The sequence below is a fragment of the Phocoena sinus genome, chromosome 10 (assembly GCF_008692025.1).
Source record: "Phocoena sinus isolate mPhoSin1 chromosome 10, mPhoSin1.pri, whole genome shotgun sequence".
Classification (NCBI taxonomy): Eukaryota; Metazoa; Chordata; class Mammalia; order Artiodactyla; family Phocoenidae; genus Phocoena; species Phocoena sinus.
The window spans coordinates 76,232,430-76,256,878 of NC_045772.1; the positions used below are offsets into that span (position 1 = coordinate 76,232,430).

At 38.3% G+C, this 24,449-nt stretch overlaps 2 protein-coding genes across 12 annotated transcripts in view; one reads left to right on the forward strand and one right to left on the reverse strand.

Moving 5' to 3' along the window:
• FGD4 (FYVE, RhoGEF and PH domain containing 4) overlaps positions 1-24,449 on the reverse strand; it is a 211,515-nt gene that overhangs the window by 96,964 nt on the left and 90,102 nt on the right. For 2 of the 11 annotated variants that reach the window (XM_032644482.1, XM_032644480.1), the window contains exon 2: positions 20,549-20,848. The exons of 6 other annotated variants lie outside the window; for them this stretch is intronic. Coding sequence is in view for 1 of the 5 variants with exons in the window: in XM_032644477.1 (XP_032500368.1) it covers positions 95-122 (28 nt within the window). In the remaining 4 variants the exon portion in view is untranslated. Of the gene's footprint in view, positions 1-94; positions 1,347-14,515; positions 14,676-20,548; positions 20,849-24,449 lie in introns of those variants that run through there. 3 more of the 11 variants (XM_032644481.1, XM_032644483.1, XM_032644477.1) reach the window with 3 other exon arrangements.
• Positions 16,375-18,358, forward strand: LOC116760120 (14-3-3 protein zeta/delta-like). The gene is given in 1 exon segment (XM_032644486.1): positions 16,375-18,358. A coding segment is annotated over 1 exon segment (1,083 nt). The 5' UTR covers positions 16,375-16,563; the 3' UTR covers positions 17,647-18,358.

The following is a 24,449-nucleotide window of genomic DNA, read 5'->3' on the forward strand; positions in this document are numbered from 1 at the left end:
CCCTCAGCATGCTGTTATAAATTGACCCACAGAAACCGGGTGAAAAAAACAAAACAAAAACGAGAAAGATACACCAGAAAATGAAACTACTTACCTTGATCAGTGGACATGATTTCACACATACTGATAATTAGTTTACTTTGGTTTGATAAGAAAATATTTGGCTTTACTCTTTAGTTCATGTGATAAAATCTCACTACTGGCTCTAAAGCCTCTCACAGCTTGGAGACCTACAGGTTAGCCAGGAGCTCTGATGGTGCACTGCTTACTTCAGGACCTCCTTAGACCTTAACTGCTCAAAGACAACCTCATGCATAATATGCCACACCTCCCCAGAGGAGGGCTGCTGCAGTGCTTTTCATGAGACCAACTTTATGAGGATGGAGAGAAAATAAACAACAACGGAGGCCCATGGAAGCAACAAATGCACTAGAAATACATTTGGGAATAGGACAGTTTATAAACTGAGTAATTCCTTAACGATTAGTAATGCTCTAAAAAAGCCAACATGAAAACAGTTTGTTTCCACTTGAACTGGGTCCATGCTCTAGACCAAAGAGGTTACAGATTCAGGATTCACAGGCTTAAGATGTTAAAACGTCATTTTAAATTATTTCAAATGCTTTTTGTGCCACTTAATACTTTCCATTTTACCATAGGTCATTGATCTTAGTGCAGAGTGAATAAATACTACTCATAAATTTCCTAAGGAAGTCAAATTTTATGTTATTTCAGAGCATTGTTTACAATCACAATGAAGTAATGTGCTATAGACATCACGCTCACAGTTGAAAGTAGCCTCTCCAAACCCCTCCTTAGTGTGTCCAGATGCAGTGGTTCTCACATACCAGATCATCAGGATGGCATTTTAAAACACACACTGCCTGGTCCCATCCCAGGAGTTGAATTCAACCAATCTGTGGTACAACCCCAGAATCTGCACTTCTAACAAGCTCCCAGGTGACGCTGACACTGCTGGTCTGGGACTGCACTTCAGGGACCATAAAGGAGAACCACTGGGGCACTCACTGGTGGCCTGAAGCTCTAGCTCAATTGCACCTGCTTAGGAATTGCTTAATGTCAGGGCAGGGGGGCAACACTCAAGATACGGTACTGGGGACTATGTATTATACATTCAGATAAGACACAGTAACATCCAACTGCATATTAGGAAATGGACTTATCAACTTAATTCTTAATAAAATAAATTTGCATACTAGGCATGAATAGGTTTTAATCTTAAAAGTATAGACAATTAGAAAATGTAGAAAAGGAGTCAAAGAAAGAGAAGAAACCTGAATTGTCCTTTATGTCTGTCAGGAACTCCACCAGTGTTTAAAATTCACTGTGACAGGAAAACTATTAAAATTTGATTCCAAAGACCACTTAGCCTGGGCAAGTTTCAGTACCATAAAAAGTAGAATGTTTCCCTGTCATAAAAAGGCACCAATTCTCTGCTTCCCGAATTTTGATAGCAATGTTTAAATTATAATCTCAGGTTAGGTTTCCAAAGAAATACCTTTTTTTTTAACATGTTTATTACAGTATAATTGCTTAATATTGTTGTCTTAGTTGCTGCTGTATAACAAAGTGAATCAGCTATACAAAAACATATATCCCCATATCCCCCACCTCTGGCATCTCCCTCCCACCCTCCCTATCCCACCCCTCTAGGTGGTCACAAAGAACTCAGCTGATCTCCCTGTGCTACACGGCTGCTTCCCACTAGCTACCTATTTTACATTTGGTAGTGTGTATATGTCCATGCCACTCTCTCACTTCATCCCAGCTTACCCTTCCCCCTCCCCGTGTCCTCAAGTCCATTCCCTACATCTGCGTCTTTATTCCTGTCCTGCCCCTAGGTTTTTCAGAACCATTTTTTTTTTTAAGATTCCATATATATGCGTTAGCATACAGTATTTGTTTCTCTCTTTCTGACTTACTTCACTCTGTATGACAGATTCTAGGTCCATCCACCTCAATACAAATAACTCAATTTTGTTTCTTTTTATGGCGGAGTAATATTCCATTGTATACATGTGCCACATCTTCTTTACCCATTCATCTGTCAATGAACACTTAGGTTGCTTCCATGTCCTGGCTATTGTAAATAGTTTTGCAATGAACACTGTGGTACATGTCTCTTTTTGAATGATGCTTTTCTCAGGGTATATGCCCAGTAGTGGGATTACTGTGTCATATGGTAGTTCTATTTTTAGTATTTTAAGGAACCTTCATACTCCACAGTCTCCATAGTGACTGTATCAATTTACATTCCCACCAACAGTCCAAGAGGGTTCCCTTTTCTCCACACCCTCTCCAGCATTTATTGTTTGTAGATTTTTTGATGACAGCCATTCTGACCGGTGTGATGTCATACCTCATTGTAGTTTTGATTTTCATTTCTCTAACGATTAGTGATGTTGAACATCCTTTCATGTGTTTGTTGGCAATCTGTACATCTTCTTTGGAGAAATGTCTATTTAGGTCTTCTGTCCATTTTTGGATTGGGTTTTTCATTCTTTTGATATTGAGCTGCATGAGCTGCTTGTATATTTTGGAGATTAATCCTTTGTCAGTTGCTTCATTTGCAAATATTTTCAGCCATTCTGAGGGTTGTCTTTTCACCTTGTTTATGGTTGCCTTTGCTGTGCAAAAGCTTTGAAGTTTCATTAGGAGCCATTTGTTTATTTTTGTTTTTATTTCCATTTCTCTAGGAGGTGGGCCAAAAAGGATCCTGCTGTGATTCATGTCATAGTGTTTTGCCTATGTTTTCCTCTCAGAGTTTTATAGTGTCTGGCCTTACATTTAGGTCTTTAATCCATTTTGAGTTTACTTTTGTATACAGTGTATGGGAGTGTTCTAATTTCATGCTTTACATGTAGCTGTCCAGTCTTCCCAGCACCACTTATTGAAGAGGCTGTGTCTTCTCCACTGTATATTCCTGCCTTCTTTATCAAAGATAAAGTGACCATATGAGTGTGGGTTTATCTCTCGGGTTTCTACCCTGTTCCACTGATCCACATTTGTTTTGATGCCAGTACCAAACTGTCTTGATTACTGTAGCTTTGTAGTATAGTCTGAAGTCAGGGAGCCTGATTCCTCCAGCTCTGTTTTTCTTTCTCAAGATTGCTTTGGCTATTTGGGATCTTTTATGTTTCCATAAATATTGTGAAATTTTTTGTTCTGGTCTGTGAAAAATGACATTGGCAGTTTGACAGGGATTGCATTGAATCTGTAGATTGCTTTGGGTAGTATAGTCATTATCACAATGTTTATTATTCCAATCGAAGATCATGGTATATCTCTCCATCTGTTGGTATCATCTTTAATTTCTTTCATCAATGTCTTATAGTTTTCTGCATACAGGTCTTTTGGCTCCTTAGGTAGATTTATTCCTAGGCATTTTATTCTTTTTGTTGCAATGGTAAATGGGAGTGTTTCCTTAATTTCTCTTTCAGATTTTCATCATTAGGGTATAGGAATGCAAGAGATTTCTGTGCATTAATTTTGTATCCTGCTACTTTACCAAATTCATTGATTAGTTCCAGTAGTTTTCTGGTAGCATCTTTAGGATTCTCTCTCTATATAGTGTATCACGTCATCTGCAAACAGTGAGTTTTTCTTCTTTTCCGATTTGGATTCCTTTTATTTCTTTTTCTTCTCTGACTGCTATGGCTAAAACTTCCAAAACTATGTTAAATAACAGTGGTGACAGTGGGCAACTTTGTCTTGTTCCTGATCTTAGTGGAAATGGTTTCATTTTTTCACCATTGAGGATGATGTTGGCTGTGGGTTTGTCATACATGGCCTTTATTATGTTGAGGTAAGTTCCCTCTATGCCTACTTTCTAGAGGGTTTTTATCATAAATGAGTGTAAAAAGCTTTTTCTGCATTTATGAGATTATATGATTTTTATCCTTCAATTTGTTAATGTAGTATATCACATCAACTGGTCTGTGTATATTGAAGAATCCTTGCATTCCTGGGATAAACCCCACATGATCCTTTTAATGTGCTGTTGGATTCTGTTTGCTAGTATTTTGTTGAGGATTTTTGCATACTTTCATCAGTGATATGGGCCTGTAGTTTTCTTTTTTTGTAACATCTTTGGTTTTGATATCAGGGTGATGGTGGCTTCACAGAATGAGTTTGGTAGTGTTCCTCCCTCTGGTATATTTTGGAAGAGTTTGAGAAGGCTACGTGTTAGCTCTTCTCTAAAAGTTTGATAGAATTAGCCTGTGAAGCCATCTGGTCCTGGGCTTTTGTTTGTTGGAAGATTTTTAATCACAGTTTCAATTTCAGTGGTTGTGATTGGTCTGTTTATATTTTCTATTTCTTCCTGGTTCAGTCTTGGAAGGTTGTGCTTTTCTAAGAATTTGTCCATTTCTTCCAGGTTGTCCATTTTATTGTCACATAGTTGTTTTTAGTAATCTCTCATGATCCTTTGTATTTCTGCAGTGTCAGTTGTTACTTCTCCTTTTTCATTTCTAATTCTGTTGATTTGAGTCTTCTCCCTTTTTTTTTGATGAGTCTGGCTAATGTTTTATTATTTTTGTTTATCTTCTCAAAGAACCAGCTTTTAGTTTTATTGATCTTTACTATCATTTCCTTCATTTATTTCTGATCTGATCTTTATGATTTCTTTCCTTCTGCTAACTTTGGGAGTTTTTCCTTCTTTCTCTAATTGCTTTAGGTGTGAGGTTAGGTTATCTGAGATTCTTCTTGTTTCTTGAGGTAGACTTGTATTGCTATAAACTTCCGTCTTAGAACTGCTTTTGCTGCATTCCATGGGGTTTTGGCCATCATGTTTTCATTGTTATTTGTTTCCAGGTTGTATTTTTTTTTTTTTTTTGCAGTATGCAGGCCTCTCACTGTTGTGGCCTCTCCCGTTGCGGAGCACAGGCTCCGGACGCACAAGCTCAGCGGCCACAGCTCATGGGCCCAGCCGCTCCGCGGCATGTGGGATCTTCCCAGACCGGGGCACGAACCCGTGTCCCCTACATCGGCAGGCGGACTCTCAACAACAGCACCACCAGGGAAGCCCTCTAGGTATTTTTTGGTTTCCTCTTTTATTTCTTCAGTGATCTCTTGGTTACTTAGTAGCATAGTATTTAGCCACCATGTGTTTGAATTTTTCACAGTTTTCTTCCTGTAATTGATATCTAGTCTCATAGCACTGTGGTCGGAAAAGATACTTGATACAATTTTCAATTTTCTTAACTTTACCAAGGCTTCATTTATGACCCAAGATATGATCTATCCTGGAGAATGTTTCATGAGCATTTGAGAGGAAAGTGTATTTTGTTGCTTTTGGATGGAATGTCCTATAAACATCAATTAAGTTCATCTTGTTTAATGTATCATTTAAAGCTTGTGTTTCCTTAATTATTTTCATTTTGGATGATCTATGCATCAGTGAAATTGGGGTGTTAAATCCCCTACTATTATTGTGTTACTGTCAATTTCCTCTTTTATGGCTATTAGCCTTTTGCCTTATGTACTGAGGTGCTCCCATGTTGGATGCATAAATATTTACAATTGTCATATCTTCTTGGATTGATCCCTTGATCATTATGTAGTGTCCTTTGTCTCTTGTAATAGTCTTTATTTTACTATTTTGTCTGATATGAGAATTACTACTCCAGCTTTCTTTTGATTTCCATTTGCATGGAATATGTTTTTCCATCCCCTCACTTTCAGTCTATATGTATCCCTAGGTCTGAAGTGGGTCTCTAGTAGAAAGCATATATATAGGTCTTGTTTTTGTATCCATTTAGCCAGTGTATGTCTTTCGGTTGGAGCATTTAATCCATTTACATTTAAGGTAATTATCAATATGTATGTTCCTATTACCATTTTCTTAATTGTTTTGGGTTTGTGATTGTAGGTCTTTTCCTTCTCTTGTGTTTCCTGCCTAGAGAAGTTCCTTTAGCATTTGTTGTAAAGCTGGTTTGGTGGTGCTGAATTCTCTTAGCTTTTGCTTGTCTGTAAATGTTTTAATTTCTCCGTCGAATCTGAATGAGATCCTTGCTGGGTAATCTTGGTTGTAGGTTTTTTCCCTTTCATTACTTTAAATATGTCCTGCCACTCCCATGTGGCTTGCAGAGTTTCTGCTGAAAGATCAGCTGTTAACCTTATGGGGATTCCCTTGTATGTTATTTGTTGCTTTTCCCTTGCTGCTTTTAATATGTTTTGTTTTTAATTTTTGATAGTTTGATTAACATGTGTCTTCGCGTGTTTCTCCTTGGATTGATCCTGTTGGGACTCTCTGTGCTTCCTGCACTTGATTGACTATTTCCTTTCCCGAAGTTTTCAACTATAATGCCTTCAAATATTTTCTCAGTCCCTTTCTTTTTCTCTTCTTCTTCTGGGACCCCTATAATTCGAACGTTGGTGCATTTAATGTTGTCCCAGAGGTCTCTGAGACTGTCCTCAATTCTTTTTATTCTTTTTTCTTTATTCTGCTCAGCAGTAGTTATTTGCACTATTTTATCTTCCAGGTCACTTATCTGTTCTTCTGCCTCAGTTATTCTGCTATTGATTCTTTCTAGAGAGTTTTTAATTTCATTTGTTGTGTTGTTCATCATTGTTTGTTTGCTCTTTAGTTCTCCTAGGTCCTTGTTAAACATTTCTTGTATTTCCTCCATTCTATTTCCAAGATTTGGATCATCTTTACTATCATTATTCTGAATTCTTTTTCAGGCAGACTATTTCCTCTTCATTTATTTGGTCTGGTGAGTTTTTACCTTGTTCATCTGCTGCATATTTCTCTGTCTTCTCATTTTGCTTAACTTACTGTGTTTGGGGTCTTCTTTTGACAGGCTGCAGGTTCATAGTTCCCGTTGCTTTTGGTGTCTGCCCCCAGCGGATAAGGTTGGTTCACTGGGTTGTGTAGGCTTCCTGGGGAAGGTGACTGGTACCTGTGTTCTGGTGGATAAGGCTGGATTTTGTCTTTCTGGTGGGCAGGATCGCGTCCTGTGGTGTGTTTTGGGGTACCTGGAACTTAGTATGATTTTAGGCAGCCTCTCTGCTAATGGGTGGGGCTGTGTTCCTGTCTTGCTAGTTGTTTGGCATGGGGTGTCCAGCACTGGAGCTTGCTGGTCATTGAGTGGCGCTGGGTCTTAGCGTTGAGATGGAGATCTCTGCGAAAGCTCTCACCAATTGATATTACATGGGGCCAGGAGGTCTCTGGTGGTCCAGTGTCCTGAACTTGGCTCTCCCACCTGGGCCTCAGGCCTGACACTCAGCTGGAGCACCAAGACCCTGTCAGCCACATGGCATCTTGACCCCTAAGAAAGCTGCTCACTGGACGTACCACCACAGTGGGGATCTGAGGGGCTCGCTGGGAACAGGAAATGACGCCACTAGTCAGCCTCAGGCACCTGAGGGATGACCTGGATGCCCCAGGGGCACCGTCTAGGGCAGGGCAAGAAGAGCTCCCACACCAAGGGACACCCCCCCACCCTCTTTTTTTTTTATAGCTAACATTTACTTTGTGCCTGGTGCTCTGGTAAGCACTTTCCATGCAGCATTTCTTTAAATCCTCACTGTGAGGTAATAATTTATCACTATATTACAGAAGAGAACACTTTCCTACAAAAGGAATAAATAATACAGGTAAGATAAGGAATAATAATTACCATTTTGTACAAGAGAAAACTAGGTTTAAGATGTTAAAAATCTTGGCCAGTAACACAAGTAAAATGATAACCTTTAAGAAATTCAATTCTCTTTTGCACAATATATTAAGATATAATGGAATCCACATTTGAATCTATATAGTGAATACCAAAATATGATTTGCAGCTAGGAAGTGATAAGTAAAGTGAGAAATAAAATATCATTGACTCTCATTGTTCACTGTGGATAATCTGAAATTATATTTGGAATCTACCACAAACTTGTGACTAAATTAAAGCTACCCAATAGGAGCCATGGCACTTTCTTATAAAGTTAAACAAGCATTTCCATATGACCCAGGAATGACACTCCTAAGTACTTACCCAAATGAAGTGAATACTTACATTCACACAAAAAGCTGTACATGCATGTTTACAGAGGTTTTATTCATAGTTATCAAAAGCTAGAAAATACCCAAATGACCTTCAATCAGTGAATGGATAAGCAAACTGTGGTACCTCCATACAATGGCATAACACTCAAGAAATGAACTAAGGACACTTGCATGGGCATTAGAAGGAAGCCAATGTAAAAGGCTACATATATAAGATTCCATATGACATTCTGGAAAAGGCAAGCACACAGGGACAGAAAATAGATCCCAGGTTGCAGGGGGCTGGAAGAACTGACTGATTACAAAAGGGTATGACAGAATTTTCAAAGGTAATGGGACCGTTTCTTATCTGCATTGTTGTGGTGGTTATATAACTGTATGCATTGTCAAAACTCAGAATTGTACCCTAAAGAGGGTGAATTTTACTGTATCCCTTAATTAAAAAAAAATAATGATTTTTGGTACAACTATTGCCTTTCTTGTGATCAATAGTAGAGATAATCACTGGTTCATTGTATCTGTTTCCTGTGATTTTTAAAAAATATTGAAAAATTGAAAAGTGACTTCATTAGCTCCCCACACAAAGTCCATTTGTGAACAATGAAGTTTATGATAGTGTATTTAAAAGCATCTTTCAAATTAATGTTTAGATAATTTAGTTAATTAGATCATTTGTCATAGACATCAGTCCTGAAAAATACCTGAAATCCATGCTAACCAACTCAGTTATTCACAAAATTCCCTGTGCACTGAAGACTTAATGGGCTCTTTCCCTGCTGTTAGGCTTCTCCTCCTTGTAGAGAGATTATTTCTTTACAAATTGTGTTGAGTGAGTAAGGAACATAGAAAGTTCTGCCTAACATTCACAGGGTATTTCATAACCACCTGCTTTTTCATTATATTAAACTTAGTTTACTTTTTATTAAAGGCTACCTGTATTATTTTCAATAGCTTACCATTTCTAATGGAAATTATCTAAAACAAAAATTTCACCATGTAACCTGTGCTTTCTGAATTAAAATTTATTAATTTGTAATGCTAAGGGGTGGGGGAGAGACTGAGTTGGTCTGCCCCAGCTTTTTTTTCTTTGGCCAAGCCACGTGGCATGTGGGATCTTAGTTCCCTGACCAGGGATCAAACCCATGCCCCCTGCAGTGGAAGTACGGAGTCTTAACCACTGGACGCCCAGGAAAGTCCCTGCCCCAGCACTTTTTTTTTTTTTTTTTTTTTTTTTTTTTTGCGGTACGCAGGCCTCTCACTGTTGCAGCTTCTCCCATTGAAGAGACCAGGCTCCGGACGCGCAGGCTCAGCGGCCATGGCTCACAGGCCCAGCCGTTCCGCAGCATGTGGGATCTCCCCGGACCGGGGCACAAACCCGTGTCCCCTGCATCGGCAGGTGGACTCTCAACCACTACGCCACCAGGGAAGCCCCCCAGCATTTTTATTTAAAGGTACCTAGCACATCATCTATCACATAATTGAAAACTTCCATGTATCGATACTAATGGCAAAGTTGGCTTAAATAATTATTTACTAATAAATATATTTTGGCAGTATAATAACAGGACAATTATACCAAGTGAATATTCAAACAGAACGAGGAGTAGGAAAAAATAATTGAAGTACTTCTGACTTTCAGTTATCACACCTAAGGAGTAAAATCCTCAGACTGATTCTCCAATGATATTTAACTGGGGGGCAATCTCCATTTTCATAGAATGAAATCTGAATCTTAACCCATTTTGCACACTTTAGTATTCTAATAATAATCTAATAAAATCAAACAATTTGGTATTAAACTGATTTCCTCAGTGGCTTTAAAAAGCCACATTTTAATTTAAAAATCCAATCAAATGATGTTTAATTTCCATTTTGTATGTCTGTGAGTCTTAATGAAGTAAGGCCTGTAAGTTCTTGAATCAGCTTTACAGAAAATGCTAAACTAAGTTTCAACCCTGAGATCAACTTACTCTTTAAGGAGCTATGCCTTTTTGTAATAAACAGAAAGAATATACCTTTAGTATTACTTTACTTTGGCAAAAAGATGACAACAACAACAACACATACACACACACCTCAGTAAAATTAAAAGTCTGGCTCCTGTGCAGTTCTTTGTAATTTCAAAGACTTTTAATGTCTGAGAGTTAAACAAGCAGGTTCAATTTATGGAATAGCTGTTAATGTATTACTGCCATAATTTAACATAACCACCAAAAGATAAAAATCATGGCGGCTAATCCTAAAGTATTTTTTCTAGAATGCAGTTAGGCCCACAAACAAGCAGACTGGCTTGACTTTGCTCTCTTTTTCTAAAGTGTAAGTTTTATACCACTTCACTCACTACAGGATGAACAAGGAAAATGTTCTCCCATTTGTCAAGTCAGCTTGAGTACTCTCCTTTATCCATAAATGGCCAGTGGAATCGTAATTCTGCCTTAGTGTCAATCACTGTAGACGTTAAAAGAACTTCCATCACATAATCCAATCCCTGCATATCACCTTTTTCAAGATGTGACTGAAATTCATTTCCTCCTGCTTAATCCCACAGACTCTGGCATCTCCTATGAGAATTTCATATCTCTTTCACAAAAGCTACTTGCTTTGTATACCTTCCCCTAACATCTAATTGAATTTTTTAAAACAAGCACTCTGTTTTCCTAACAGAACATGGGGGTTGAAAAGGACTTTAGAAGTCATCTAATTCTTCATACCTGATAGATGAAGCTTTTCTACAGTATCTTGTCTAATTACTATTTGAACAACACCAGTGATAGGAAAATAGCTCTTGAATAGACCATACTACTTTTAAAAAGTACATTAGGAAATCCATCCTTAACTTTTTATTACACAATCTATAACACTAATACATACTAGTTATTGGTTACTATTGGTTACTATTGGTATTGGTTACTATTACTATTACTTTACCTAGAACAAGTTTATCCTTCCTACCAGATTGTAATTTGCTTTTTTGAGTATTTTTTATAAGTATAAAATTACTATATGGGCTTCCCTGGTGGCGCAGTGGTTAAGAATCCGCCTGCCAATGCAGGGGACACGGGTTCTAGCCCTGGTCCGGGAAGATCCCACACGCCGTGGAGCAACTAAGTCCATGCACCACAACTACTGAGACTGCGCTCTAGAGCCCACGAACCACAACTACTGAGCCTGCGCTCTAGAGCCCGCAAGCCACAACTACTGAAGCCAGCACGCCTAGAGCCCGTGCCCCACAACAAGAGAAGCCACTGCAATGAGAAGTCCACGCACCACAATGAAGAGTAGCCCCCACTCTCTGCAACTAGAGAAAGTGCACGTACAGCAACGAAGACCCAACGCAGCCAAAAATAAATCTATAAATTTTGATAAATAAGTAAATAAATAAAATTACTATGTGGCTTTTGTTAATCATTTAAAATCTATAGAAAAATTATAAAGACAAAAAAAGTGATTCTAAAATCTAGTAATAATGTTTGATGTAATTACCTCTAGTATTTTTCTATGTATTATATAAAATGTAACCTAGTACAGCATACATACAACATGTATATACATTTCATTGTAAGCATCTTCCTATATATTTTGAGAACATGTTTTTAATATTTGCATAATTTACAATCTCATGAACAGATCATAATTCATTTAGCCATTTTCCTGTTGTTGAACATGTCAGTGGTTTCCCATTTCTTCCCATTCCCACTAGAGCACCTGATGTGATGTGATAAATCATTTGTGATCACTTAATAACTTACTACTGGTAGATTTCTAAAACTGGAACTGTGAGATCAAAGGACATAAACATCTTTAGCTCTACCGACACATGGAGCAAGTGTGTTCTTCTATTTCCTTGTTTTAATTATTCCCCTTTCAAAGAGTTCCTGTTTCACAGGACATTCTGAGTAGGTAGTTAAGTCAAGTGACCTTGTGTTCCATGGTCACATTTGATGGGACCAAGGGTAAGTGCTGACCAAAGCTTAGCCCATCAGAGTCTAGCTCCAAGGAATCAGTAATTGGAACTTCTGTTTCTGCTATGCACTGGTACTAAGAACTGGTATAACTGAGATTTGTGGTAGCCATGTTTTTTTGCCATCCACACAGAGATGCAGAAGAGGGCGGTCTGAAGGACATGAAGTTGTCCTGGTTCCAGGCTCCTGTGAGGCCTGGATGAACTTACTGTCCCTTGGCTCCTAGAGACCCTTTTTTATTGTTTCTATATATCCCCCTTTTCTCTTGAGTTATAGTGGGATTCTTTTATTCCTTGCAACAAAATGTTCTCTAATTCAAATAATACATATTACTACATTGTTTCCCAAAAAGTTATATCAATTTACACTGTGATCTGAAGTTACATTGTTATCTGACATATATAAGGGCGCCAATCCAAAATATAACCATTCAGGAAATCTTTCCCAATGTAATAAAAGAATATTTTATGTATTTCTTTGACTGCCAGTTATATAAAACTTTTTTCTCATTTATTAGGCATTTGTGTTTCTTCCTTTTTGAAATATTTGTTCATGTTCCTGGACAACTACTAACTACCTAAAGGCTTCTTAAAGACAGTAGTTATTAATTCTCTCCCTTCATCTCTTTGGAATCTTGTTTCTATACAACTCTGCTACTATGATGTTTAAGTTTCTTATATTTTTTTGACTAGGTTAATGCAATGGCTTTCTAATTGAAACTGAGCTTTTAAGAATATGAGATTGAAGCAGAATAGATCAGGGTTTTAATCATTTAATTACCAGTGAACTTGAAAATAGTATGTATCTAATAGCAAGTTTTATTTGTTCAATGAGGATAAATTCCAATTATCTCAAATGTTTGTTAAAGATTAAATGAGATGATAAATGTACTTTGCATCATCTGACATACAGAAAACACTGAAAGTTGGTATCGCAATTACAGCAGTTGTGTTATAAGTGTATTTAAACTGGCTCAAATTGAACTACATATGCTTTGCAAATATAAAACAGCTGCACAAGAGAGCGCACAAACACAGTTGCAATAGTTTAAGTCATTCAGGCAACAGTGCTCATGTGCTCTGTTGTAGGAGTGAGACCCAGAGATCATGAACCTGCTGCTCCCTCATACTGCATACAGCATGACCCCGAAATACAAAAGAAATTATTTCTTCTGGTGCCAAAGCAAAGAAGCAGCAATCTATTCCAATCCTGAAAAAAACACACATACTAGATTGGTCTTAACGAGAGAGTTGATCTCCAAAGCTATGCCTTCCTAAGGGAATTCTCAAGGACTTTATGAACTCTATACAAGTTTTACTTAATGTGCTGACTTTAGAACCTAAATATAAGAATAAGATATGACTTAATTATATTGTGGTGGTAATGATAGAAGAAGAAAAATTCTGGCCTGCTATGGATGAAGATGAAGATGAGAAAAAGAACAACTCAGGCTGCCTTGGGTGTTGTTCTCTCCAACGTTTCCATCATTTTAACTGCCAGTTATCTTTTTAGATGACAAAACTAAAGATCTATTCCTTGAATGTTTAAAACTATTCAAAGGTTCCTCATTCTTTATAGTAAAAATTTCTATGCAAACCAAGGTCTCCATTCTCAAATCCTGCCCTACCTTAGCTCAAATTCTACTCAGCTACCAGCAGTTCCCAGGCCCATCATGCCTCCTTGCTTTTGCTGCCTCAGACTATAATTCCCAGCCCACTTCACCTGTAGTCAATCACCTGTTCCTGTCTCCTACACCCCTCCACTGTGTCACCAATCATACTGAATGCAACTGAATGGTTAACAGATTGTTAGTCGAGCACCATGTGAGTACAGACCATTTCTAATCATGTTCTTTATCCAGAACCTAGCAAAGGCAGAAGGACATGCAAAAAGTCTTCTTTTGGAGGTGATGAATATGTTTATGGCATAGATTAGGGTGATGGTTTTACAAGTGTATACTTATCTCCAAAGCTCGTCAAGTTATATATATTAAATATGTTCAGCCTTTTGTATGTCAATCATGCCTCAATAAAGTGTTGTTTTCTTTTAATCACTTGAATAAATGAATGTGAGGAGTGAGAGAGTGAATGGAAGAGATCAAAGAAAAATTTATCCTATAGAGAGAAGGCAAGTAGTACTCCCAGGTTTTCACTGCCAACCGTAGAAATTACACTGTTCATTTATTTGTTTAATTGTGTATTATCTGTCTCCCCCTCTGTTATGTAAGTTCACTAAAGACCCTGCACCCATTGTGTTCCATGCCCTGTCCTCCACACCTGCAACACTGCCCAGCATAGAGTACAGGTTCAATAAATATTTGATAAGTGAATGCAAGGTTAACACTGATAATAGTAACACAGCCGAAGAAGCAATGTCTCAATAGGCAGTAGGGTGGTCCTGAGCAAGGTGAAGCAGATGGGTGGGGTGGGGTGAGCAGAGCAGAGGGAAGGGAGGCTGGATAAGCAAACACAAGTTGTATGTCTCCAGCAATGTCCACAGAAGAAAGTGCATTAACTCACAACAGAAATATACTAACCAGGTGACAAGTGTGCCCTAGAATGGAACTGTATTTGTCCTTCAGGCTGTCCTTCCTCAGTGCTCCACCGCTACCTGCTCTGGGCTCCATAATCACCAAGCAACGTCCTGATCATGATTTTACTTCTATAGATACAGATACAAGGGCGAGACCCTGCAAACTAAAAAACACAAACATCTAGTTGGCTTGGCAGTTACATTTTTTTAAAAAAGTTTAGGCAGTTATGAAAAGTATGTTTCTTATGACCTTGGTTACTGAGGGAATCATCTTTCAAAGCTGCCCTCCCCCTGGGCACATTGAAAATTGCATCTGTGAGGCTTTAGGGTGATACTCCCTATGTTCTGTGCCTCATCAAGGTAACAATGTAGGAAGTCAGTTGGCTTTACCCATATCTTTGTATTCCTCATGCAATACTGAACATTAGCTGTTTCTGCAACTCAAGTTCTGTGACCCTGGACAAGCTGCTTAATCTTTATGGACCTCAGATTCTTCTCTGACAGATCCTCCCAATCTCTAAATTATGTGAAAATAAACATCTAGCGATGTATAATAGGGATCTGAAAAATCTCTCATAGATTCCATCTGTTTGCCTTATGGAAATACATTTTTATGGAAATAAATCTGGGTTCAGGATCAGGAAACAGGCAAAAATTTTAAAAGAGCACAGGGTTTAAGCAGACAGGGAGGAAGGAAACAACTGCTTACAGGGGAAGTCAGTAACTCAACACCTTTATTACAATAGAACAATTACAGCCCCCACAGAGTAGGGGTTATTTGTAAAAATATGGAATTTTTCTAAGGATAAGGTATTGCTAGATACCCTCATACAACTCTATCAAGCCATCACTGGGCTTAAAGCGGTGACAACTGAATGAGAAAGGTATGAGTGTGTTACACAAAACTGTTCCAAGGATCTGCTGCTGCCTACATAGACCCATTGCCAATTTATAGAAAGTTTGCCTTTTTATTTTACAGAAGCATAGGAGCAGGTATAAAAACAGAAGAAGAAATATCTCAGAAGAAACTGATGATAATCAAATATATGGCACACTCACAGAAAGAAAAATCCTGCCAAATGCAACCACCTTTGAGCCATAGATTTTGGGTGAGTTTACAACATTCATGTGCACACTGTATATAGGTGTCACACCCTGTAGCTCTATAACTAACACAGCAATGCAAAATTTTTACTGATGCACAAAATTAACTCATTCTAAGCGTTTCTTGAAACCATGGCAATATGGAACTGTAGGAGAGGGCAAAAGAAGGCAATTTTTACTACATCTATTTTAAAAAGTCACATTTTTATGCAAACAGCTTCAATACCAGGGACATGTGAACAAAGCAGCATCAGCAATGACAGCATCAACAGGCACTCCTTTCCTTCAAATCCCTAGTGTTCCATCGTCTCAGCGCAAGGGCCAAATGGACCACCATGGCCAAAAATAATGAATGGCAAAAATGGATTATAAATCTGTATCCCAAAAGCAAAAAAGACTCAATTTAGAAGTTAGACAGAATGTGGCAATAACAGGAAGAAAAATGTAATAATTTAACTGCTGTTTATGAGCTCTTTGGTCTACTTATTCAAATAGTTAAGTCAGGCAGCATTCCAGCATAATGTGTCAAAGAAGCAGAAAGACTTGACTGTTTGTCCCGAACTAGTGGTGGGTTGACATGCTGTCTACTCAGACTGTTATGGATTTGAATCATTCCAGGCACTTTATTCAGAGTTTCTAATTTGTCATCTATATAATACTTTTATAAGAAATAACTCTAAATAAGGGTTGCTTTACATATTTACAAACATAAAGCTAAACTTGCCATTTAGTAAAATCTTAAGTTGTACTGAAGGACTGAAAAGTGTCATGCCATCGAAGAGCTTGAAGAGTTGGAAGAAGGGTCACAAAGCACTGAAATCTAGCACCTCCCTCCACCCTCAGAGACAAGGACAGTGGGAACCAGGAAGCAGTGCTTCACAGCTGACCTGACATTCTCAACTTGTTACCACAAGACTGTGGACATGGTGGTGGGTCTGACCGCTGACAATGTTTGTGAATGGAAGTGAACACATCACCATGAGCAATAAGAGACACCAGGTCCAAAACCCACACCCCCTCGAGGAAATTAACGTCATGGGACTCACTAGTAGGGATCACAGGTGCTTCAGGGACTGTCCCACTGCCCATTCCTCTTCACCAATTTCAGAAAGTGTAACCCTAAGCTTCTTGTCTTGTCAGTGGCTGATGGAACAAAGTTTTTCAACACATTTTGAACACCCCTGTGGCTTTATTCTTTATTACTCAGAAAAATCATGCAAGAAACATATTAATAGGAGGCTGCTGAGCCCCATCCGTCCTTCGTCACCCACTCCGGACACAGAACATCCAGTCATGGATAAAAATGAGCTGGTGTAGAAGGCCAAACTGGCCGAGCAGGCTGAGCGATATGACGACATGGCGGCCTGCATGAAGTCTGTAACTGAGCAAGGAGCTGAATTATCCAATGAGGAGAGGAATCTTCTCTCAGTTGCTTATAAAAATGTTGTAGGAGCCCGTAGGTCATCTTGGAGGGTCGTCTCAAGTATTGAGCAAAAGACAGAAGGTGCTGAGAAAAAACAGCAGATGGCTCGAGAATACAGAGAGAAAACTGAGACTGAGCTAAGAGATATCTGCAATGATGTGCTGACTCTTTTGGAAAAGTTCTTGATCCCCAATGCTTCACAAGCAGAGGGCAAAGTCTTCTATTTGAAAATGAAAGGAGACTACTACCGCTATTTGGCTGAGGTTGCTGCTGATGACAAGAAAGGGATTGTGGATCAATCACAGCAAGCATACCAAGAAGCTTTTGAAATCAGCAAAAAGGAAATGCAGCCAACACATCCTATCAGATTGGGTCTGGCCCTTAACTTCTCTGTGTTCTATTATGAGATTCTGAACTCCCCTGAGAAAGCCTGCTCTCTTGCAAAAGCAGCATTTGATGAAGCCATTGCTGAACTTGATACATTAAGTGAAGAGTCATACAAAGACAGCACACTAATAATAATGCAGTTACTGAGAGACAACTTGACATTGTGGACATCGGATACCCAAGGAGACGAAGCTGAAGAAGGAGAAGGAGGGGAAAATTAAAAGGCCTTCCAACTTTTGTCTGCCTCATTCTAAAATTTACACAGTAGACCATTTGTCATCCATGCTGTCCCACAAATACTTTTTTGTTTATGATTTATGACAGGTTTATGTTACTTCTATTTGAATTTCTCTATTTCCCATGTGGTTTTTATGTTTAATAAGAGGGGAGTAGAGCCAGTTAACATTTAGGGAGTTATCTGTTTTCATCTTGAGGTGGCCAATATGGGGATGTGGAATTTTTATACAAGTTATAAATGTTTGGCATAGTACTTTTGGTACATTGTGGCTTCACAAGGGCCAGTGTTAAAACTGCTTCCATGTCTAAGCAAAGAAAACTGCCTCGTGTTGCTTTGTCCTGGTGGGGAATAAAAGGGATAATTGGTTCCAGTCACAGGTGTAGCTGTGGGTACTTTTAGGTCTGGAGCACTTACAAGGCTATAGTAGAAATAGATATCCCATGGATATTACATGTTAAACCATGTGTTATCTGTGGAATACTCAGTCTCAATGTGCACACCATTGACTACAGCTACAGAAGTGCTCCTTTAGTTGTGACCCCATTTACTCTGGATAAGGGCAGAAACGGTTCACATTCCATTATTTGTAAAGTTACCTGCTGTTTGCTTTCATTATTTTTGCTACACTCATTTTATTTGTATTTAAATGTTTTAGGCAACCTAAGAACAAATGTACAAGTAAAGATGCAGTAAAAATGAATTGCTTGATATTCATTACTTCACATATATCAAGCGCAGCAGTAAAACAAAAAACCCATGCATTTAACATTTTTTAGGGTTTTTTTTTGCTTTTGTGGGGTTTTTTTGTTTTGTTTTGTTTTTGTTTTGTTTTTTGTGTTTTTGTGTGTGTGTGTGTTTTTTGATACTTGCCTAACACGCATGTGTTGTAAAAATAGTTACCAGGGAAATAACGTGAGATGATGGCTAGCTTTGTTTAATGTCTTATGAGATTTTCATGAACAATCCAAGCATAATTGTTAAGAACACGTGTATTAAGTTCATATAAGTGGAATAAAAGTTTTATGAATGGACTTTTCAAAAAAAAGAAACATATTAATAAACATATTTATAAGTGAAAACAAATGATTAAATGCCTGCCAATACCTATAAAATACTGGGATACATTCTGACATAAATACCCACTTAAAAAAACACAATCTTATAACTTTAACTTAGTAACAATCAAAATAGTAAAGAAATTCACAAACACTTAGAGAACTTTAGAAGTGTACTGATTTGCCCAGTTCACCTCAACTGCTTGAGTAACCACATCCCAGGCACACAGATGCTCACACACTTCATACCCATTCACTCATAGGCTTTTCAGGTTTCTAAGACACAAGGTAATTAAGGCAACATAAACAGCCTAATGTTCTTAAATTATCTCATTTCCTCCCCAAACTTATATTGCTTATGAACAATTGTTTATATGGGTGAAAATTTCATCTAAATAATACAACATTCACTTAAAATTTTTTACAGATGCTGCCAAGGAAAATTTCAGGCAGATACATATCTATTATTACTGAAAAAGATGCTTTTTTAGAGCCAGTATGTACCTAATCTAATTTTGCATATTAAAAAACTTTAGAATAATAAAAATAATATAATGTATTAATTAGACCAGTAAGCACAAAAGAAAGTAAGAATTTTAGCTACAATAAGTCAACTACAATAAATACCAAGAACCCACAATTAGCAGTCAGGCCTGAAAACCTGTTCTTGAAGTAAGAACATGAGTCCTTGACCAATTCAAGGTTATCTAATTTTATATTATAATAAAAAAAAACTCAAACAAGTAGGGCCTGTTGGCAATGACCCTTTCTAGCTTAGCTCTCTGGGCAGCCACTGACCCACTGGCATGAATGTCCAAGATGACAGCAGAACAGCAGAATTAGAGGAACTAAAGCTGCATTAGCAAATCCTCTCCTTGCAACCCCTTCCTATATCAAATAAAAATGGCAGACCCAGCCAGACTCACAGATCCCTGGCGCTACGGTTTAAATGATAGGAAAACTTACACAAAAGAAGTATCCAGAGTACAGACAGCACTCTTTTTGTTTTTCACTTTCATGTTTTAGGGCACAGTTTTGGGGAAGGGGATACAATGCTGCTTTACAAAGGACATAGAAGTCCCTTGTTTGAGCTACCAACCTCTTAGCCACACAGAAAAATGTCAGTCATCCATTTGTTAGCACCAAAATCTCCTTCTACTGCTTACAATATGCACCACACATTTTAAGGGGCTGTTCAAACAGAAAAACAAAGGCAGCCCTTGAAATAGAAGCGGATCTTCCTAGCTTTGCCGCTTCTTATCACTTATGCCTACATGCCTGCCGTTAAAGCACTGTCACATTGTTTCCACATGCTCAGGCCCTTGAAACTTGTGCAAAAGCATTGCAAAATAAAACTGCATAAACATCACATTACAAAACATGAGCTAGTAATAGTAGATCAGTCATGTGGGCCAGAATAATGATTAATAAAATCATAACTTACAAATGTCCCTGACCTGAGACATTTTTTTTACTTGAAGAAGACATTGAACACGTTGTGGTCATGGGTGTATTTCAAAAAGCATATTGGTACAATTCACTCTGAGAAACCATTTAAAATGATTGTCTTTTTGCCAATTTCAGTGGTCATAATACAATTTCACAGGCATGAAAATTTTTTAAAGATTAGAGAATAATTCTTTCATTTTTCCAACATCAACTTGTAATTGTATAGGTATAACTGAGCTGCTTAAAATCAATCAACAGAAGTGTGTAATGCTGGAGGCTCCTTCCAGAAAAGCTTATAGCTCCCTTTCCTTGGACCACATAGAGATAATGCCCCACACCAAATGTAGTACAAACTGGATACACAGTACTAGGATTACTTACCTTATAAAAGCTGAATTTATTCCTCTTGGTTAGAAGTCACAAATGGTTAAGAAGTAAAACTCCCTTCATTTGTTCTTCTAGTGAGCCAAATCTAGCCTCCCATTAACCCAGTCCATTGCAGATAATTTCACACAGCACACGCTCCCGGTTTCCAGCCCAGCAAGGATAATCACATTCCGGCGGGGAGTGAACAGATGGTGGATTCCATGGTAACCAGCCCTCCTAAGGCGATTGGTAGAAGTGTGTGACTACTGCTTATTGGGTAACAATCGCTGTCTTTGTACTCCAGCCTTGCAAATCCTAAAGGAAAGAACGAACATATAGCCACTCACATGCGCAGGGGCTTGCCTAGCAGGTGTTTGGCTATTTAAACAAGGCAATACAGGCCAATTAAAAGCTGTCCTGTAAATCTACCCTTGGAGGTACAAAGTCCTAACATGTCAGATAGCGTCCACTGCTCATTCAGGGAGAAAGGTCACATGAGGCTTAACTTGACAAACAGAAAATAAAACTTGAAAGTTAACTTGAAAATTCAAGATAACGCATTCCAGAAATCTAAGCTGCATCAGTACTTTTCCGATTTACAATCCACATCAGAAGTGAAACTGGTTTTATATTTAGATCTCCTTAAATAAAATTTTGAAATTTGCAAAACTTAGTTTGAAAATGAAAGTTTTCAAAATCAATTGTCTTATAAATGTACACGTAATAATTTTTTAAAACTTACATAAATTCATTTTTACTGTTTTTGTTGATTTGGAAGGAGAGGGAGAGGCTACTAAACTTCAAATTTTCATAAGGGGCTTATGCAATTATTGGATTGAAATCTCTTGGTTACGTACTCTCTACTGGGTTTAATTTGTTTCTGCATCCATGAAAGTTAAATGTCAATTCAGCAGGAAAAGAGCTTTCCCCCAATCCGTGGTGCTCAAGGAATCAGAGGATACGTCCTTGGAAGAGCAAAATGGCTGAAAACCAAATATATACCACACCTAAACCAACTACTGGAAATAATGCATAAATATAAAACAGATAAACTCTAAGCACTCAAAATAAATCCATCAGAAATAAATTTTTTAAAGGCAAGGAAAAGAAATAATTAGGATATAAGCTTAAAGCAAAAACTAAATAAAACAAAAATTGTGAGCTGTGACTAGACCTTTACGTCTTAATTACCTCATTACTCTATGGTTACCCACTATCCTAAATTTAGGACTTCTTTTCTTGGCATGAACAGAAATGAGACACAAATGTTGAAAGGAAAAAGACAAAATTATTATTTGCAAATGATACAATTCTACTGTAGAAAAATAAATTCCAAGAAATCAAGGATATTATTTATAATACCCGAAATTTAGTGATGTGGCTAAACATATCAATATAATTCCTTTATAAGGCAAAAACTATCAGAATACTGGTGAAATTTATGAACAAGGGCATACAACACTTGGGAATAATATCAAGAACTGTGTATGAACTATTTGGGGAACAAAGAAATGAACTCTTATCAGAAGAAATAAAACTAAATGGAGAGAAATAATGCACTGCTAGATACAAAGATCCATTTTAAACATGCCAATTCTTCTCAAATTACCAGATAGTCAGTCTTCTAGTAAATTTACATATATATATGTATATATGTGTGTGTATATATATATATAGTTTTCCAGTAAAATTTCCAACATACTTTAGGAAATAAATTTAACAAAGTGATTCTAAAGTTTATGTGGATTAAAAAAATGAAAATACCAATGAAAATTCTATGAGAGGAGTAATAATGGGTAAAATAACTGTACCAAGTTTTTTAAACATGTTAAAAATACTATAAATATACAGCTATCTCCCAGATTTATAACTCCAGGACAAATCTCTTTCCCCGTGAATTGCAGATTCCTACATCTAACTACTTACTGAACATCTCTGCCTGATTAATGTTTAATAAATATCTCCAACATAACATCCCAAAACTCAACTCCCAATTTCTCACCCAAACCTGCTCCTCCTGAATCCTTCCTTGTTTTTGGAAACAGCAACTCCAACATTCCAATCACTCGAGCTGAAAGCCTGAGAGCCCATCTTTGACTTCTCTCTTTCACTGACATCTTCACATACAACCTGACAGCTCATGACATGAGCTATTTCTTCCAATACGGCCACTTCTAATATGGCCCCTCCACCACTTCCACCTGGTCTAGGTCATACCACCTCTCACCTGGATTCCTTAATAATTTCCTAATTAAACTCTCTGCTTCCACTTTGCCCTGTACAGGCTATAAAACCTAAGCAGATAATGAGAATTCTCTTCTCAAAACTGACTTTCCCCTTGCACTGAGGATGAAAGTTCCATTCTGTATGAGGGCTTAAAAAGCCCTTAATAGGGCTTCCCTGGTGGCACAGTGGTTGAGAGTCCGCCTGCCGATGCAGGGGACACGGGTTCGTGGCCCAGTCCGGGAAGATCCCACATGCTGTGGAGCGGCTGGGCCCGTGAGCCATGGCCACTAAGCCTGCGCGTCCAGAGCCTGTGCTCCGCAACGGGAGAGGCCACAGCAGTGAGAGGCCCGCGTACCACCAAAAAAAAAAAAAAAAAAAGCCCTGAATAACCTGCACCTCACCCCCATCAACTCACTTGATTCGTCTCCCACAACCCTCTCCTCCCTTCCGTGAGCTCTCCAGGCAGAGCCTGACATTGTCTCTTCTCAGCACCTTTTCAGTAACTTGGACAGTGACAGTGTTTACTACAGGCCAGAGTTCTCTGCACATATCTCCATTTACAAACCAATAGCCCCTCAAAGCCAGGGACTGTGCCAATCTGATCTTTGTGCTCCTGGTGTCAAGCAAAGGTCCTTATACACAGTGAGTACTTACTGAATCTGCTGAATGAATAACAGCTTGCTGAAGAATTTTTTATTCTAGGGCAAATTTAGAGGCAACTTAAGAATCTAATAATAGATGAATGGTTATACAAATAAGAATGTATTCAACTTGATAGAATATCATGCAGTTATTAAAAATATGGTCATGGACTTCCACGGTGGTCCAGTGGTTAAGACTCCGCCTTCCAGTGCAGGGGGAGTGGGTTTGATCCCTGGTCGAGGAATTAAGGTCCTACCTGCTGCAGGGTGCAGCCAAAAATTTTTTTAAATAAAATTAAAATATGGTCACAAAGACTATATGGCATAAGGGAAATGTGAATGGTATAGTATTAACAATGGGGACTTCCCTGGTGGTGCAGTGGTTAAGAATCCACCTGCCAGTGCAGGGGACATGGGTTCGAGCCCTGGTCGGGGAAGATCCCACATGCCGCGGAGCAACTAAGCCCGTGCGCCACAACTACTGAGCCTGTGCTCTAGAGCCCACGAGCCACAACTACTGAAGCCTGCGCACCTAGAGCCCGTGCTCTGCAACAAGAGAAGCCACCCCAATGAAAAGTCTGCGCACTGCAATGAAGAGTAGCCCCTGCTCACCGCAACTAGAGAAAGCCTGCACGCAGCCAACGAAGACCCAACGCAGCCAAAAATAAATAAATTTATTAAAAAAATAATAAATGTTCTATTTACTGAGTCCCTAGTATGTGCTAGGAACTATAATAAGCACTTTACAAATATTTTATTTAAACCTCACAGAGATTATGAAGTAGGTATTACTATCCTCATTTTTCAGTTATGAAAACAGACTCAGAAACTAAGTTCTTTGCCCTACATCTCACTGCTGAGACTAGAACCTCATGTAAGACCAAAGCTTGGGTCTGATCATTAAGCCACACTACCTCCTGGAAGTGTAGGGGAAAAAAATACATAACTGAGTACTAACTATGAACAACTACATAAAAAAGAAAAGATTCTTAGGAAGAAAAGTCTAAGCCTCCGTATCTCAAAATTATAAGAGCAGCTGTGAGGAAGAA